Below are 17,774 nucleotides of genomic sequence, written 5' to 3' on the forward strand. Positions count from 1 at the left end.
GCAACCAAATTCTGGGCTCCACCTCTCCCTGGGCCCAGAGCAACTGACCCCTTTGCACAATGTTGCCAGATTGGGTGGTTACCCGCCCAATTGGGCTACTTGGGGATGGCTGTCTGTGGGCAAAAATGGGCCATTTGGCGGGTTTTTTTAAGCAGTTTTGTGCTCATAGAGGTCAGTGCAATTTGCTAAAATTGGGCGGAATTTAGCACATTTTGGCGGTTTTTGATTAGCTTTTGGGCAGGATTTGATCATACACATCTGGCAACACTGCCCTTTGCACAACCTGACAACTACCTTTGACAACTACCTTTGACAACTACCTTTGACAACTACCTTTGACAACTACCCCGCAACACCACAATGGTTAACTGGCTTTCACAGAACAAGTTTTTTTGACTTCCGATCTGCTCTGTGCCTCAGTCAATTTCAACTCTTACTTCTCTTGTTTTACTTCAGTGCAGGCTCAAGTGTTGTTGCGGTAAAGCAATCGGGTGACATTGTGCAGCTAAGAAGAGAAACTTTCAGGAACCAACAGAAAGGTGCGACAATAATGGCAAGCCTGTTTTCATGGTAACATGATCATCTATTTTTAATCTGGTGTCAGGAAGACATTTATGATTTTATAAGCACAGAAGAATGAGCCAACCAATGAAAACAGGTTTCACTCAATTCTCTCTCATTCTGAATCGTTTCAGGATGAGAAAGAATGAGAGAGAATGTAGATGTACAGTATATGAGAGAGAGAGAGAGAGAGAGAGAGAGAGAGAGAGAGAGAGAGAGAGAGAGAGAGAGAGAGAGAGAGAGAGAGAGAGAGAGAGAGAGAATGCAGATGTACAGCATGTGTTACACTTCATGGAAAATAGGTCACCATAACAGTCCTCTATTTCTCTCTAGCTATAAAATAATAATAAAAAGATCTGGATGACTTCTAGTTTAATCCCCTTTGAGGAATAGAACAGTGGGGGGGGGGGGGGGACGATTTTATAATTGTGACCCACCACCACAAAACCAGGCATAAGTCTCTGGATATCAAAAATGAGTTATCTATGTGGATTGATAGAGCAGAACCCAAGGTTTATTATGGTGAAAAAATTATGTTTCTATCATAAGTAGAACCAAAGTTACGGAAATTTTACTTTTGGAGTTTGGACATATTTCGCGAAACGCCTTTTCGAGAAATCGGCCGTCAAAGTTTTGGACTATTTTATAGGTATAAAGTCCTTAGCAACGCATATTAATTATCATCCGATTGACATGAAATTTTCACAGATGATTAATGACACTATGACGGACATGTCACAGAAGTTTTGTTTAAATCAAAGAACTTTTAACCTATTATTTAAACGGAAACTGACTTTTCCATCCAAATGGAATTTCGGGAAATCATCCAACTGAAATATGATCATCTTGTATCACCAATTCATGCTCTCATACTGTATCTGTCTTCATGTTATGCCTTAAAGAAAGTGAAAGCCCAACTGGGAAACTCCTACTACCTTTGTCATTGTGACACAGCACTCCACAGCACACAAGTGCACACTGCGCACAATGAAATTGCATTTATGCCTCAAAAGGGGGCAGCCCCCAATGGCGCAGTGCGGCAGGACGAAACCATACTCAGGGTACCTTAGTCTTGGAGGATTATGGGGAGAGCACTGCTTAATTACTCCCACACCAACCTGGCGGGTCACGAGTCGAACCGGCAACCTTTGGGATACAGTCTGATGCCCTAACCGCTTACCCATGACTGCCCTACCGCTTACCAATGGCAACCCTAAAAGAACTAAAAAAGACAATTTAACTTGCATATTCAAATTCAAATGTGCTTTATTGGCATGCTTGGAAGTATCAATGCTGCCAAAGCTTAAAAAAACACAACATACAGTGCATCAAGGACATGAACATTTAGGTCAATATAGCATTAAATTAAATGCATTTAGCATAAACACATACCTACATGCACACGCGCGCACACACACACACACACACACACACACACACACACACACACACACACACACACATTACTCACGTATTCTCTTGTGTACTTGCCACATATTTACAGATTTAAAAGTTCATCTCCACGCCCACAACCTGTCTATGGGCACTCTCAGAGTCAGTGTAAGATTCAGATATGCGTCGCTTTCTTCAAGTCTCCACTCTTGTTGGTGCTTGATGGTCCAATAGTTCTTCTCTATGAAAAATAACAAAAATAATGAATTGACAGAAAAAAAGTTTTCAAAACAAAAATAGTTATACCCTAAGACAGCTAAATTTTTTTCTCTTTTCCAGCTCAACTGAAATTAATTATTTAAATATAAATCGATATAGCTCATTATATGGAGTAGAATTTTAACAATCGCCGCCCATTGTAAATCAAGATATTAACCTTAAAAGCATTGAAATATGACAGCTGCAGCATAAACATGAAATTCATTAAAAGAATGGCTACCAGCCAACTATGACACCCATATTACAAATAGGTTAGATGACCACAATATTTAAAAGAGAATGTTAATTACCTGTCCCAAGAAGAACATCTTTGTAGCTTTGGTTGACCTTGGTGGCAGTGTGAACTGAAGGCAGGGGCTGCAGATCATCACGTTTAAATCCAGGGACATGTCCAGTGAGCACTAGGGCATTTTGTGAACCTTGTTGTTGGATGAATGTCACCTCTCCTTTGATGTTGTCCAGCTGAAGGGATCTCTTTCTCCCTCCTGTCCTGTCCCATTGGAGTGCCATTTCAGTAAGCCTGTTAGTCTTTCCTTGCTGATGCTGGAATAAAATAATAAATAATAAAATAATAGGAATAGTATGTTAAAAATACCATTCCAGTTAACTACAGGTAGAATAGTTGCATATACTCTCAGTATTATTTTAAGTTTAGCCCATTTCAAAACGAGGAGTATGTAATCACTAAAGGCATGCACTGAGACGTTTTTCTAGAGCTCCACTATACCCACACATACATGTCATGCAGATGAAATCCGGAGGGTTTAAAACGTAAAAATCAAGAAACAGAAAGTGTCCTCTGCTATGTAACTAAGTTGCACACTAACTTACCAAAGATTATTGGTCTTTTCATAGCCAGAATTGGGAGATACGTCCGCGGTAAAAATCGCATTGGTCTTTCTCCACTGCTGAATCTGTTCCCAGTTCGTGCACTCGATCGTCTTTTTCATCATCAAAGGCATCCCAGTCATCATCAGACTCCCAGTCGCCTTTGTCCTTGTCATTGTTGTCCAAAAATGAGGAGTAAATACGGCTATTTACGAGACGAAACATTAATCAAACTTGCAATAACACTGACCATGCTTGGTTTGTTGCGGATGTAAGTGAGAGAACTGCGCATGCCCGTAGAGCACGCGGTGGGCGTTTGACCAATCACGGAGCTTGATCTTGACAGGCATAGCAACAAGAGGGTTTGGTTTACTCTTTTGATTGGCTATTTTAAAAGAACTACAAAATAATATCGCCATTTGACCTACGTGATTGGACAGGGCATTTCATTAGCTTTCTCCTCGTACCAAACACTTGGATGATCCGCAACAGATCGGAGGTTGTTTCGGTCGGGGAAAAGTGGCCCATTTCGGCTTTCTCTTTGCTCAGTGAAGCCTGAACTTTTGATCACGCTGACATAATTGACATAATAAACATCTTTATTGACCGAATTTGAATGTAATGACCATGGAAATTGAAAATATAAGTGTTAAGGCACCGTTTTCTTCCAAGATGTCAAAACACATAGAAAATCGCTTCCCTGACTAAATTTGGCTGTAGCTCAGAACGCGGCTGCGCGACTTATGCCTGGTTTCGTGGTGGGGGGTCACAATTCAGTGAACAGTTGGATTGAGTAGTTACTGGACAGCTTAATGAGCTTAATGTAACATAAGATTTTTACTTCTAGGAAGCAATATTTCCTAATCTTCTTTTCGTGATGTGTAGCACAAACTATGTTCCCCGATTTCACAAGAACATATGTATAAAATGTGGAACTCAGACTCAGGATTTTGTCAGAAGAGTGACACAATGTCCTGTCCCAGGGCATTCACTGGAATACTATATGGATGATGCTTCCCAAAAGGGGCACGCCATGTGGCCAAAAGTGGAAGTGAAATCAAATGCATAACATTTTGAACTGGTGTTCCCCTTAAATTCACAGAAGTACTGGCATTTCCCTTCAAGTCACGCACTCAAACTGAAACAGAGTTTGTGTGCATTGCAAGCTACACACTGACACACTGTCATATTTGAAGGTTACTAGACGACTTGTTTTCACACCTCTTTAAGTATAGCACATGGGACTGTCCAGTGTGTAGGATGTGCTTTAGTCCTTAGGCCATTGATTCTTAAACTATGGGCCGGAGCGGCCCACTGGTGGGCCCTGAAGGTATTCCAAGTGGGCCTTGAAATCATTTTCTGAAAATAAGAATCATATTTTGGTGTGTGTTGCTGTTGATGTATTTGAGTTTTATTCTTAATTCGGTCAGAGGTGGGCCCCAAACATTTTTGACAATTTCGTGTGGGCCCCAAGTTGAAAAAGGTTGTTAACCCCTGCCTTGGGCCTATGTTACCTGTGTTCGTTTGTGCTGTTATTGTCAGTGACATCAGCATTTCGATTCTTCCTGTGGCCTTGCCGTATATGGTGACTTCCCAGGGAGTGCTGTCGTGATTAGACTACTTGTCATACATTTCCAGCATTAACCCTGTTGAGTCACAGGATATGGCCTAAGGAGGACATCCTAACACGGACATCTACTAAAGCACTCTGGCAGGGAAGCCGGAGGAGGGGGGGGGGGTCATAGTCAGAGGACAGAGTCCCCTGTCCTGTTAATATCTAGTTTCTCTGATACCAAGAGTGATGCAGCAGCATAATTTTATTTTTGAGGACCCAGGTGTACCCTGCATCGTGGAGTGCACCGAGAGACCCGGTGACAGGTGTGAAACCCAGCAGTCCCAGGCCTTATTACCCATCGAAGGGAGGACACAGCTTGCGGAGTCAACAATGATCGATTTGGCGATGCAATCCAATGCGGGGCATGGACGATCCAGAATCGATCCAGCAAGTTCCAGAATCGATCCGGCAACTTTTTTAAGTTTCAACAACTTCCATGGATATTTTGGGACCAAATGAATGTGAAATTAAATAAAAGCACTTCAAAGACTGATACAGACTGATACAGAAAGCAACCAATAAATTGTTGCTCAGTATCTGACTACTTGTATTGCCTCATCATGACTGATTAAGCATTTGCTTTGCTTTGCAATTGTATGCAAATGCATTGTAGAATTGAATCGGATCGGATCGCATAGAATCGATTCGAATCGCTACCTCCCGAATCGTGATCGAATCGGATCCTGAGGGCAGTGCCGATCCACACCACTAGAACACAGCCATGCGTCTCTGCGGTATACAGTAGCCCCAGCAACGTGTCACATTTTTATATTTCTTGCCCTGAGAGAGTGAGAGTGAGTGAGATCACATGTATAGTAGATCTGTGCTTCTATGCCAACAGAGGCCTACGTACTGTATATACGTGTATTAGGGCTGTAACGATACACTCAACTCAAGATTTGGTTCGTATCACAATTTTTGACCTACAGTTCGATACACGCCACGATTTTTTAAAATGTAGGCTATCTTTATAAAATACAGATATACAATAAATAAATAAAATGAAATTATGGATAAAAAGCCCACCTGGGAAACTCCAACTCCTATCGTCATTGTGACAGCACTCCACGGCACACAAGGGCACATTACACACAACGAAATTGCATTTATGCCTCACCCGTCCGTGCAAAGGGGGCAGCCCCCAATGGTGCCCCACTGACTGGACAATATGACGGCTGTTTTGTTCAGTGCAGTGACACAGTTCTGCAACAACTGGCATTAATGTGCTCCTTCACGCTCGCATACTTTCACACCAAGCCATTTTCAATGGGGGATGAGCACACTTTGTTTCACACCAAGCCATTTCCAATGGGGGATGAGCAGACTTTGTTTTAACCCATGCAACACCATACCCATTCTGCCCTACAAAGGCAAAGTGCAGTATACATGGGTTCTAAATTTTGTTTATAACCTGACTAACCTAGCTGCGCACAACGCAACCTCTGACGGTTGGTCGGTCAAAAAATTAGCTCACATGGTTGGCTGCCATTGTCTTGCCCTCCTCATAACATTGTGTTGATAAACACTGAGAACCCATGTATACGGCAACACTGAAACTGAGAAAATGCCTTCAAAGCCTTGGTATTAGTATGGATGTTGTAGTTACTGCAAATTTGGGTAACGCTTTACTTTACGATACAGTTACCATATGTAATTACTGTGTAACAACAGGGTAACGGAGAGAAGTTACATAGTATCTAAAGGGTAAGGGGGTAATTACAAAGTAAATATCATTAATGGGGTAACAACAGGGTAACAGAGAGAAGTTCGATGATTAGATGGTTAGAAAATAGGCAGTAGTTTCATAGTAATTCTTGAAATATGTGCATTACATGGTATTTACTTTATTATCCCCTTTTTCTGTTGGATACCATGTAACTTCTCTCTGTTACCCTGTTGTTACCCTGAAAGTATACAGTAATTACTGTACCCTGAAGTAAAGCGTTACTGCAAATTTGACAGAGCAATATCTCTAAAACGGGACACATTTGGACCATAAGGGTTTGTTACAAGATAAAAGAGGTGTTATGAAGACCATTTGCAGTCTAAACTCAATTTTGACAAAAAATTGTAGTTACTGCACTTTGCCTTTGTAGAGCAGCATTGCAGATTTAGTGATAACTGTGACGTCGAGGAAAATATGAGCAATGTTATTCGTTTTCAACTGTAAACAGATGTTGACAAATATCAGTGATGCATTGGCGCATAGCGTGTAAGTGTTGAATAATAATACAAAAAAAAGTTTCACAGCAATAATATTGTTGGGAAAGTGTGTCATGAATAATAGTTCAAGCAGTAGAAAACGAAATTATAAGTCATTTCTGCCTGATGTATATAGAAGGCTATACGCAGCAGAATGCAATAATACTGTAAACAGGTTCTCTAGCCTTCCATATAATGCGGTCAGTGGTAGTGGTTGGCTATATGAGGATCCACTTTAATGCGGTTACATTTTCATTCACTCTTAGTCACTGTCAGTGCAGGTACAGCCCACACACACACACACACACACACACACACACACGCACGCACGCACGCACACACACACGCACACACGCACGCACACACACACACACACACGCACACACACACACACACACACACACACACACACACACACACACACACACACAGTAAAGGAAGAATGGGTGAAAGTATCACCATCAAAATATTTATTTTGTCGCTGATAAGGTTTAGCTACATAACGCAAACACTGTGGTTGACGGCAAAGCAGTCGATACTCTAGTCTAGAAATATCAACAAGGTGTTTTGTCCCCCTTGGTCCCATGTAATTAGCATATGCCTATGCTCTACAAAGCAAAAAGGCAGTAACTGCGCAGAGCTCAAAACTGAGTCAGTTGACTTGATGCTGCAATCCAGTATAAGTGGTTTTTGGGATATTGCTGAAATGTGACAGTTTTCTTACTTTATATTACCACCTTTTTTCCAAATCAATCATTGTATTTATCTGTAGACTTTGATATATATGGCATTAAAGTTATAGTTAGTCATTTTAAATAGCAATGCAGTTACTGCCTTTTTGCTTTGTAGGGCAGTATAGCTGATGATTATACTCTACGAATTGTAGCCTACTGTGCAGGCCTATAGGCTACTGTTATGTATGAGCAAAGCCAACTCATTGTTCGATAGCAGGGCCGCTGACAGCTTTGGCCGGGCCCAGGACAAAATTGTAGGAAAGGCCCCTCGCATCAATACATATAATGTAATGAGCAGGGGCGCTGCCAGAAATTTTGGGCCCCATGAAAAATTTGAATTTTGGGCACCCTTAAGGGCCATTTTCAGTGCTGTCAGTGCTTGGGCCCTTAGAATCTGTATCACTTCCCTCCCCCTAGCGGCACCCATGGTAATGAGGAACTAATTCTGGACCCCACCTTTGCCCGGGACAACAGACCCTTTATCCCCCCCCCCAGTTAGATAGTTCCAATATATATGTGTTTTGTGATACCACTCAATATCCACCCCACAACGGAACTCCGCCACTCACCTTACACAGATTCACACACTCTAATGTGGGTCTGGTAAGCCATGTGGTCACGTTCGGAATATGTCACACGGTGCAAAAAAATGACAATGATTCCTATTGGCGTGCGTAAAGTGTTTGAAATGTGCACTGCCTTTTGTTATTTTACCTCGTAGCCGGTCGTGTAGACTCAAGAATGAGTGTCCCAACAGGAGCCTGTGTGTCAGCCTGCCTGCAGCCCACCTCCATTCCACTGTAGCGAGACCGATGGGCTACAGTAAATTGTCCGGGGGAGCGGGGGACAGGGGGTACAGTCGCACACGGTATAGCCAGTCGCCCGTGGCTAGATGGATGGCCGTTTGACAAATCTCCCATCTCTTGACTTCAGTACATTGAGTGTTGAACGAAGAAACCCACCAATTTTCAAAGATATTGGCTATATAGTATGTTTGGGTTGCAATGCCTGCATCATTGGGGAGGAATACAGAGAAAGCAAAACGATTGCAAAGCAAAACGATTTTTTTTATTTTTTTTTGCGTTGCGCGCAAAGGGCTGGGGTGCTTCTCCCTGCCATCCCTCCCTCAGGGTTCAGCTCAGCTTCCTACTCTCTGCCCGCGAATGTCTGCTCTTCTTAAGTTCGAAATACTGCATACACGATATCGTTGTACAAGGCAATAGACCCGTCGTTTCTACTGTGCGTATAGTTGTTGATTAAAATTATGCGAGTTTGGAGTTTCGTAAAATTAAATAAAATATCAACCCGTTCACCAAGAGCTCCGCAGTCTCTTGCGGGGTCTTGGGCGTTATGCATTCCCATGGCATGTTGGCTTCTTTATGCATTGTGGTCTAGGTAAAAATCGTCTTGTCTAAGCTATGCGATACCGAGTCCACTGGTTGCGGACAGGGCAACTGTCATTGGTTTGTATTTACATCCCAACCAGCAGTCGAAACGTACAACGGGAAACTGTTACTTTTGCTCCGCAGTGAAGTAGCCCCCTTTGCACTGGGTCTCAGTACATTTGAATGCGTTTCTATTTATCGAATCACAACGGCATTTGAATGCCCTTTTTTGTTTTACAAAGCAGCCTCAGTTGTAAATGCAACACTTCACGGGATTCACATTTTCTCTCTCTGACCCACCGGCTATTTGGTGAAGTGAAATGCACGGGAGAGTTTTCAGCCTATCCCTATATTCTCCTTATAGCCAATTTCGTTAACCTGTTGTCTACCATAATCACCCTTACCAGATTTATCTGAGAAGTTATCGAACCGACCATGAACGTGGGCTATACGTCTATACTGGCAGGCACCCTTCCTCCCCTTCCCTGACAGTTTGGGTTTTGTGGAGACGCGGAAACACAGGGCAAAGATGCCTCCCTCTGTCAGGACCTGAGCCACACATCTTCTGACAGAGATCGCAGCCGAATAAACGATGCAGTTGGAGGTGTTTTCTAAATTATTTCAAATACTTGTTTGACGCGTATCGGGACTGATTACGCACTGGGCACATTAAAACGTACATGTGCCCCTTTTCTTTCAATGAATTCGCTAACGATTACATGATTTGCCTGTGGCGCTCGACACAAAGCAGGAAGCCAAGCTCTCGAGGACAATTTCTCACAGCATCAAAGGGAGAAAATAGGCAAGGATCGAATCTCCCTGGCTGTGTCTTTGACCTGATCATAGGAACTCCGTTAGACAGTAAATGAAGTTAACTGTGGTAAAAAGAAGACAAGGCGAACTATCTATCGAGCAGCCGGGGCTCTTTTTTATCACCAGATTAACATTGATGTGTATGCTCGTGTGTCTGTGTGCGCCCGCGCTTGTTCCGCCGTTAAGTTTCATGTGCACGGCTCCGGTTTCTCATTCTGGTGAGGCAGAAAGGGCGAGGAGGGAAGTTGGTCAATGCGAGGACCGAGGAGGTATTTTCCTGTGCGTGAATAGCTCGGAGTGGGCTCGCTTGAAAACGGGCAGACCTTTCTTCCCCTTTTAAAGGGAGCGGGAGGGGGCTTCATAGGTTGGTCTTCGTCTTGCTGTAATCAAACCAATCAGAGAGCCCTGTGAGACCCGGGAGTCGGCAGCCTGCTGGAGCGACCCGCACTGAAAAAAAGAGAAGAAAGCGGTTGCAATTTAGGGGGTGTATCCCTCGCTTTAGACACTGTTATGGCAATGCCCGTCGCCAGATGTTTGTCTTACTAGCTCGTGTCTTGTCAGACTTGAGGTTGAGCAGAACGCCCGGGTTACAGCGCGAGGGGTGTTTCGCTTATCTCCACCGCTCTACTCAAAGAAAACGTTGCTTATTGTATTCTCAAGCTCTCTCCCTCTTCTCCAAACAGCGAAGGATTACACGTGTTTGGTCATCTTTTCAGAAAACGGAGTTGGAGCAGCAATTGGAGCGTTCTTCATATTTTGTTCTTTTACCGGGCTCGACTTCTCTTCAAGGAAATGGCAAGGCCAGTGTTTGAGAGAGGAACACGGCTGGAAAAGGAGAGGGGAAACCAGAACTAAGGGACAGGATGCAGACAACCTAAAATACAGAAAAGACCAGTTTCTTCAACGCAATCATATTTTCCATTACTATTATTTTGTTTCCTTTTTATTCGTTTAACCAACGGTGCGCACAGAGGATTATATCGATCCAAAGAGGATTTTGTATTTTTTCCCTGTTTTGTTGTTACTGGAACATTACAGACCTGGCAAGAAGGATGCATTGTGGATTAGTGTTGACCCTATTAACTGGAATCTTTGTCGCCACGGCTCATAAAAATGGTAAGTGATAGCTAATATATTATCTATTCACTGTGTATTTTGGGCAGGCAGACGTCCTGTCACCGGCGCAGAAATTGTTCCACTCACCTGCTGATATTTTCCTGTATGGGCGCCCCAGACATCCCCATAAGTGAATTCCTTCTGCTATTCTCTCTTTTTATACTAGGAGGAGGGTGGTTGAAATACATACCGTAAAAGTCTCTGATACATGAACGTGCATAGCCTCTGTTTTACAAATAAAGGCTTTATGCTTGTATCTGAATCAGATTTCTCGTGGTGTGTCTTGAGGTGGTCCTCTCGAAAGCGGATCGACTCTCAAGCTCTAGAAAGACAATGATATTGTGTGTATAGGCCCACTATACTGTAAGACATAAACCCCTATTATATTCTTATTCAGAATTTGCCCATTTCCCTTACATATTCAGTGTTTTAGGCGGAAACTTGCTGTCCACAATAGCGATATATGCACAATTCAAAATCGTATCCCTTCTGTGGGAGCAGTCCTCTGGATATCGGGTCTTGCTTTACGCAAAGGCCATGCACTCCACTAACTCATGCACGTAGCTTACATGTGCAAATGGGGTCTGTCTACATTTTCTTTTGCGAATTCAGAAGTGTTCCTAAATCTGATATACTCTATCTGTCCATTGAAAGACTGTGAATAGCTAAAACCTAAAAGGACATGTTTTACGAGTGTTGCAGATTAGTCAACTTTAGGCCTTCTCACTTTCAAATCAACAGTAAAAGATCTATGTACGCATACAATAATTCTGACACTTCCAATTGTCAGAAAATGTGGCAAAACTAGCCGTTTTCCGTCACCATACAAAGTACATTAGCGAGACGCAGGCTGACAATTCAAAGGTGAGGAGAGATAATTGAACTCTTGATTAGTTAAATTCCATTATCAGTAAGTGGATGTCGAAGCCTTACACTTTATAGTATGTAGGCTACATTGCACTATATACATTAGAATTGGAACAGTGCTTTTCTGTGGGCCATAGGCTCTTTGGGGTTTAGTCACTGGAACTAATTTCAACTTAATAGCAACATGGTGAAATGAACACAATTGAGGCAAATAGCTTTTCAAGATAAGTTTTTGAATTATTTATTTAGTCGAAAAGTCCCGAACTATTTTTAGTCTTGTATGGTCTTTCTTGAGGTGATTTCCAGGTTGTTGCAAATAGTTTTTGGCAGATTGGCAAGCAGGGCCCTGTGCAAAGAGACCCAAGATGACATGTCCCCGCGAAAATGTGTTGCATGAGCTTGTCTTACATTGGGGTAGATTCCAAACAAACAAAAGGGAAACACGAATGTCGCGGCGACTTACCTATGATCCCTCGGCATGTTTGTATTAGGCGGGCTCACCATCACAACAGCGCCCTGTAATTACTTTATTAGGGTAATACGTTTAATCTGTCTGTATTGTTGTCGTTATTACAGAAGACAGATGCGGGAATGACATCAGGATCACGTCGGCTGATTACCTTACGTCGCCCGGATACCCTATGGCTTACTTCCCGTCGCAGAAATGCTTCTGGGTGATCACGGCTCCGGAACCCAACCAGCGGATTCTAATCAATTTCAACCCACATTTTGATCTCGAGGACAGGGAATGCAAGTGAGTGAAAGCGCCGTCTCTTGGTGGAATCTATGGGAAAATGCGCCACCTAGCGGCGCGTAAAATACGACACGTTGAGTTTGGCGAGTCTCTCTCTCTCTCTCTCTCTTTCTCTCTCTCTCTCTCTCTCTCTCTCTCTCTCTCTCTCTCTCTCTCTCTCTCTCTCTCTCTCTCTCTCTCTCTCTCTCTCTCTCTCTCTCTCTCTCCGCCTCTGGCATTAGCTTAGTGGTTCTAGTTTCATTATTATACTTCTTTTTTTTTCCTTGAGACATTTCTCTGTGCCAGTTCCTGCTCACTCTTTCTGCGCGTCTCGTCAGTCGACGATGGCTCATTCCTGGGCAAATGTGATGGAACTGTACGGACATGAGGAGTGGAGTGTAGAGGAGAGGAAAGGAGTGCTTACTCCCGTTGGCTGCGCTTTTGTTTCTTAGTGTTTACGCTGTTGAAACACGATTACCCAAGCTGCAAGCTGTATAAACAATAGTCACACATTAGACAATGTTAAACACATTACACAATAGTCTCTCTGCTGTCTAACATTAGGCAATGGTCTATGGCTCTTAGCTGGCTCCTTTAGCCCGTTTGGCTCAGTGATGAATTGCAGTATTTATTAGAGTCGGCTATATGTTTAACTGACCTTTGTCGTAAAATACCAAACAGTCTCCTAATTGGGCTGGCGCGGCCCAGTTTTGTCGTGCTTGGTTTGGACCAGCCTTGTGCTGCCTGGTCTGTGTGTGGACACATAATGGCCCGTTTGAAGCTACACTGAATCAGACCCATCCTATCAGAAGCCTTTATTATACACTCCATGTACTTTATTCTATTCGATTTGCAATAAAAAATAAAAGACCCTATTTGTTTTGGGGTGAGGCCCTCCGTTTATTTCCCGCTCCGACCGTGCCCATCCAATTGAAGGTTTCTGTCTGTGTCCCTGGGTGCCCATTCTTCCACGGGAGGGGACCCCGACGATGTTCCCAAATGACCCGGAGCATGTCTGTTGCTGTAGTGGCATATCTAGGCTCTCGTATTGCACGGCGCTCAGTAACAGAAAAACACATTCACACACACACACACACACACCTCAGCTATGCTTGGAGGCGAGCCAAGCACGATGCCCATTTCGGCTGGTCACGGACTATAAACCAGAGCATTACAAGGTGTGCTAAACTGCTAACCTGAAGCGACGTCTGTGAAACACAATCAAGTCCGTGGACTGTGACTGATTACATGTGTTTCTCACCGCCACTGTTTTTTCCTCTTCCATAAACAGGGTCACCAAGCTGCTAGCAAACAAACAACACCCTCAGATTTGTTTGTGTTTTTGATACAACGAGCCTGTAATTCATTTTTGTCATTTTTCAGCAGACTCAACAAACCTACGAGTTTGTGTTTAAATACCATTCCTCTTTATTCACACACATAGAGTAGGCCTACATACACCTTGTATGCGTACGCAGTGACGCTATTTTTTACTTGCCTGAGAACTTTTGACTTGTCGTGTGTGTGGATTTTGCTGACATTAGCAGCCGTGATATGGTATCTGATGTTTATAATCTCCCCTTTTCGGAGTAGAAAGATAGGCAGTTTAACATCTCTTAGCATAATGGAAACCGTTGATGGTTGAAATGGCTTTCTTATCAGATAGACAGACAGAAAGAACGATAGAATGAGAGGAGGGGAGGAGGGGGAGGGAAGCCGCGTCGTGGGTCTCTCAGCACACACACACACACACACACACACATACTGCTCCAAATTTAATCAGCCACAAATGGAACACTCATGATTCGTAGCCCCTTAACACACGGACGAGTCAGTCAAGCGGTCTGCCAAAAAAACGGCCATGAGACATTCAACCGGTTCAGATATTAAGTCGCAGGCAGGCAGGCAGGCAGGCAGGCAGGCAGGCAGGCAGGCAGGCAGGCAGGCAGGCAGGCAGGCAGGCAGGCAGGCAGGCAGGCAGGCAGGCAGGCAGGCAGGCAGGCCACTCAATGTGGACACGTTAGTGTTGCCTGGGCCTACCCTACCCTACCCTACCCTACCCGACCCTACCCTACCCTACCCTACCCTACCCTACCCTTCCCTACCCTTCCCGACCCTACCCTACCCTTCCCTACCCTTCCCTACCCTACCCTACCCTACCCTACCCTACCCTACCCGACCCTACCCTACCCTACCTCGCTACTCTTTGATGACCATGTGATGGCTGACATGTTTGTTTAGACGTGTCAGGCCTGTATGTGTGTGTGTGTGTGTGTGTGTGTGTGTGTGTGGCAAGCCTGTATGCGTTAGAGACTTAGACTACATCAATAGATAAGGTTCCTTAAGTGGATTCTGAATGACAGATTGTTTGGCTTGTGTTTATCCCCTGCTCTGTCGTCGTCCACGGAAACCAGACAGGAGCTACTAGAACGAGACCGCTGTGATGACTCACCAGCACTACTCAGGACTAAGTAATCCCAGTTAAAGTCACTAGACAGAGCTAGCCATTGTGAAATAATGCAGAACTGTGTTTCGCTCTGGTAAAGAAGTCCCAGCCCCATTGTGAAATAATGTGAACTGTGTTTTGGTCGGCTCAAGCAGACTCTGCCATTGAGAAATAATACGAGCTGTGTTTGGCTTTTTCTGTTGTTGTTGGGGGTTTTTTTTGCCTGAGAAAGAGGTCCCAGACATTGAGGAACATTGTGGACCGTGTTCTGATTGTTTGGGGTTTTTTTCTGTGAAAGAGGTTCCTGCCAAGAGAACAAGAAAAAAAACGAGAAGGCTGAGGAGGACAAGTCTGTTGCTCAATAAGTCTCATGTTTAGCAGAGGCGATTCTAGGGGCCCCAAGCGAAATCGCAAAAGAATGAACATTTGAACCAAAATCATCACTACTGTGGTAAAGTGTGGGCTGTTATTCACTATCTAGGGCCTTGGGGGCCCCAAGTGGATGTCTGCCTTGCCTGGTGGCAAGATGCGCCTCTGATGTTTAGCCAACATCAGTCCGATCTGGCGATGTCACCTGATACAAGTGTGTGGCTGTGGGCTGCAGGCGTACGGTGAGTGTATACGGAACGCGAGTAGCCATCCTACGCTCCCTTCCATCCGTGGAGGAGTTGCAGAAGGCATCCCTGTTGGCAGAGATGACATACTTTTCAGCCAGACACAGAATCGGTCTGACAGTTTCGGGCACATTCACTGAAGTCAGACAGACAGAGTCGTCTGGGCTGATAGTCCCAGGCATATCCCCTGTTTTCAGACATACTCGTCTGGCAGTTCAGGCATATTCAAGTTATATGCACAGCTGCGCAGCAGTATCGTATTGTAAGGGCATACTCACCTTTTCCCAAACACACTGTAGTCAGTGAAGTCCAACATGCGTATTGTATATTCACTATGTCAAACAGTCCTTCAGAGTCCAAGTCACAGTCACCAATTTTCAAACACTGCTTTTACGGTCCAAGTCATGTTTACTCTGTTCAAACATAGTAGGATGGCAGTCCAAGTACAAATGCTCAAGATTGTGTAGACACAGCTTTTCAATCCAAGGAATAAACGATATTCAGAGTATACAGGACTTATCCACTGTTGTTTTTAGACTGGTGCCTGTACTGCAAAACCTGCACATTTGTCCGTGTATCAATATGTAGCAGTCCATCAAAAAGAGAGTAGCTTTCTCAGCCCGGTGTGGTGCAAAAGGTGTGTGACTGGAGGCCTGTGTGTGTGTGTGTGTGTGTGTGTGTGTGTGTGTGTGTGTGTGTGTGTGTGTGTGTGTGTGTGTGTGTGTGTGTGTGTGTGTGTGTGTGTGTGTGTGTGTGTGTGTGTGTGCGCGCGCGCTCGTGTGTGTGTGTGTGTGTGTGTGTGTGTGAGTGTGTGAGTGTGCGTGCGTGCATGTGAATTTGAGTGTGTGTGTGTGAGTGTGAGTGTGTGTGAGTGTGTGTGTGTGTGCATCTCCGAGCATTACCCCCTGTGCTACTATGATATCCCTCTGACAGATATGAATCATTGATGGGAGTCTACATGCTGACCAAACACAAAGGGGAAAAGCAGTAAAAACAGCTTTATGGATTTTATAATGATTGTTAGATCCCCTTTGAAGCTTTGTGTGAAAACTGCGGTCGAGGTTGTCTCTAAGAGTCTGCCAAGACGGGGGAAAAAAAAAACAACCTCAAAACAATAGGAACGAGAGACAGAGAGAGAGGGAGATGGATAGAGAGAGAGAGAGACAGAGCAGGAGAGAGATTAAGATGGATAGAGGGAGGAGATAGAGAGGTGGAGAGAATTAGTGTGAGAGAGAGATGGAGAGTGAGATAGTAAGACCTTAGAATGGAATGGCTACGACTACTGTGTCTCCAGACCTATTTGGTGGAGAACTTAAGCGAGGATAATGGAGTTTCAATGTGACAGACTGAAACACTGAATGAATGTGTAATAAGTGAATGTGTGTGGGCTCTCTCTCTTTCTCTCTCTCTCTCTTTCTCTCTCTTTCTCTCTCTCTCTCTCTCTCTGTCTGTATTTGTCCCTGTCTGTTACTCTCCTTCTTTCTCTCTGTTTCACGCTCTCTCTCTCTCTCTCTCTCTCTCCCTTTCCCCCTCTCCCCTTTCATTCTGTCTCTCGCTCTTCTTCTCTCTATTTCTTTCCCTCATTCCTCATTCCCTCGCTTTCCCTCAGTCTCCCTTCTCTCTCTCTCTCTCTCTCTCTCTCTCTCTCTCTCCCTGCCTGCCTCTGTATAGTTGTGTGAGAGGTACTCAAGTATGCTGAAATGCTCTCTCTCTCTCTCTCTCTCTCTCTCCCTCTCTCTGCCGCTCCCCCCCCCTCTCCCTGTCTGTCTCTCTCTCTCTCTCTCCCCTCTCTCTCTCTCTCTCTCTCTCTCTCTCTCTCTCCGTCCCTCTCTCCCTTCTCTCTGTATAGTTGTGTGAGAGGTAGGCTACTCAAGTATGCTGAGAATCCCTCCTGAAGCAGAACAGTCCTACTCTGTGAGCTCAGCCGGCAGTGTTGCCAGATCAGGCGGGTGCGTGCCCAATTGGGCTACTTGGGATGAGCGTCTGCGGGTAAAAACAGGAAAATTGGCCATTTGGCGTTTTTTTTTCAGCCGTTTTGGGCCCTTATAAGTCAATGTAAATGATTGAATTTGGGCGGAATTTAGCGCATTTTGACGTTTTTTTGAGAAGCTTTCGGGCGGGATTTGGTCAGACACATCTGGCAACACTGTCGGCCGGCACAAGTCATTAGCTGTTTTCGAGAACAGTTA

The 17,774-nt window shown here is 44.3% G+C and overlaps 1 protein-coding gene and 1 long non-coding RNA gene across 2 annotated transcripts in view; one reads left to right on the plus strand and one right to left on the minus strand.

The window, feature by feature from the left end:
* Positions 1–1,986: 1,986 nt before the first annotated feature.
* Positions 1,987–3,131, minus strand: LOC134454965 (uncharacterized). The gene is made up of 3 exons (XR_010035954.1): positions 3,064–3,131; positions 2,523–2,775; positions 1,987–2,194 (listed from the first exon to the last, which is right to left on the minus strand). It is a non-coding gene; the product is annotated as an uncharacterized LOC134454965 (long non-coding RNA).
* Positions 3,132–9,525: 6,394 nt separating this feature from the next.
* nrp1a (neuropilin 1a) overlaps positions 9,526–17,774 on the plus strand; it is a 197,215-nt gene continuing 188,966 nt past the window's right edge. Inside the window, exons 1-2 of the mRNA XM_063206448.1 lie at positions 9,526–10,925; positions 12,369–12,546. Coding sequence (XP_063062518.1) covers positions 10,862–10,925; positions 12,369–12,546 — 242 coding nt within the window. The 5' untranslated portion in view covers positions 9,526–10,861. The remainder of the gene's footprint in view (positions 10,926–12,368; positions 12,547–17,774) is intronic.

The sequence above is a fragment of the Engraulis encrasicolus genome, chromosome 9, assembly GCF_034702125.1.
Source record: "Engraulis encrasicolus isolate BLACKSEA-1 chromosome 9, IST_EnEncr_1.0, whole genome shotgun sequence".
Classification (NCBI taxonomy): domain Eukaryota; kingdom Metazoa; phylum Chordata; class Actinopteri; order Clupeiformes; family Engraulidae; genus Engraulis; species Engraulis encrasicolus.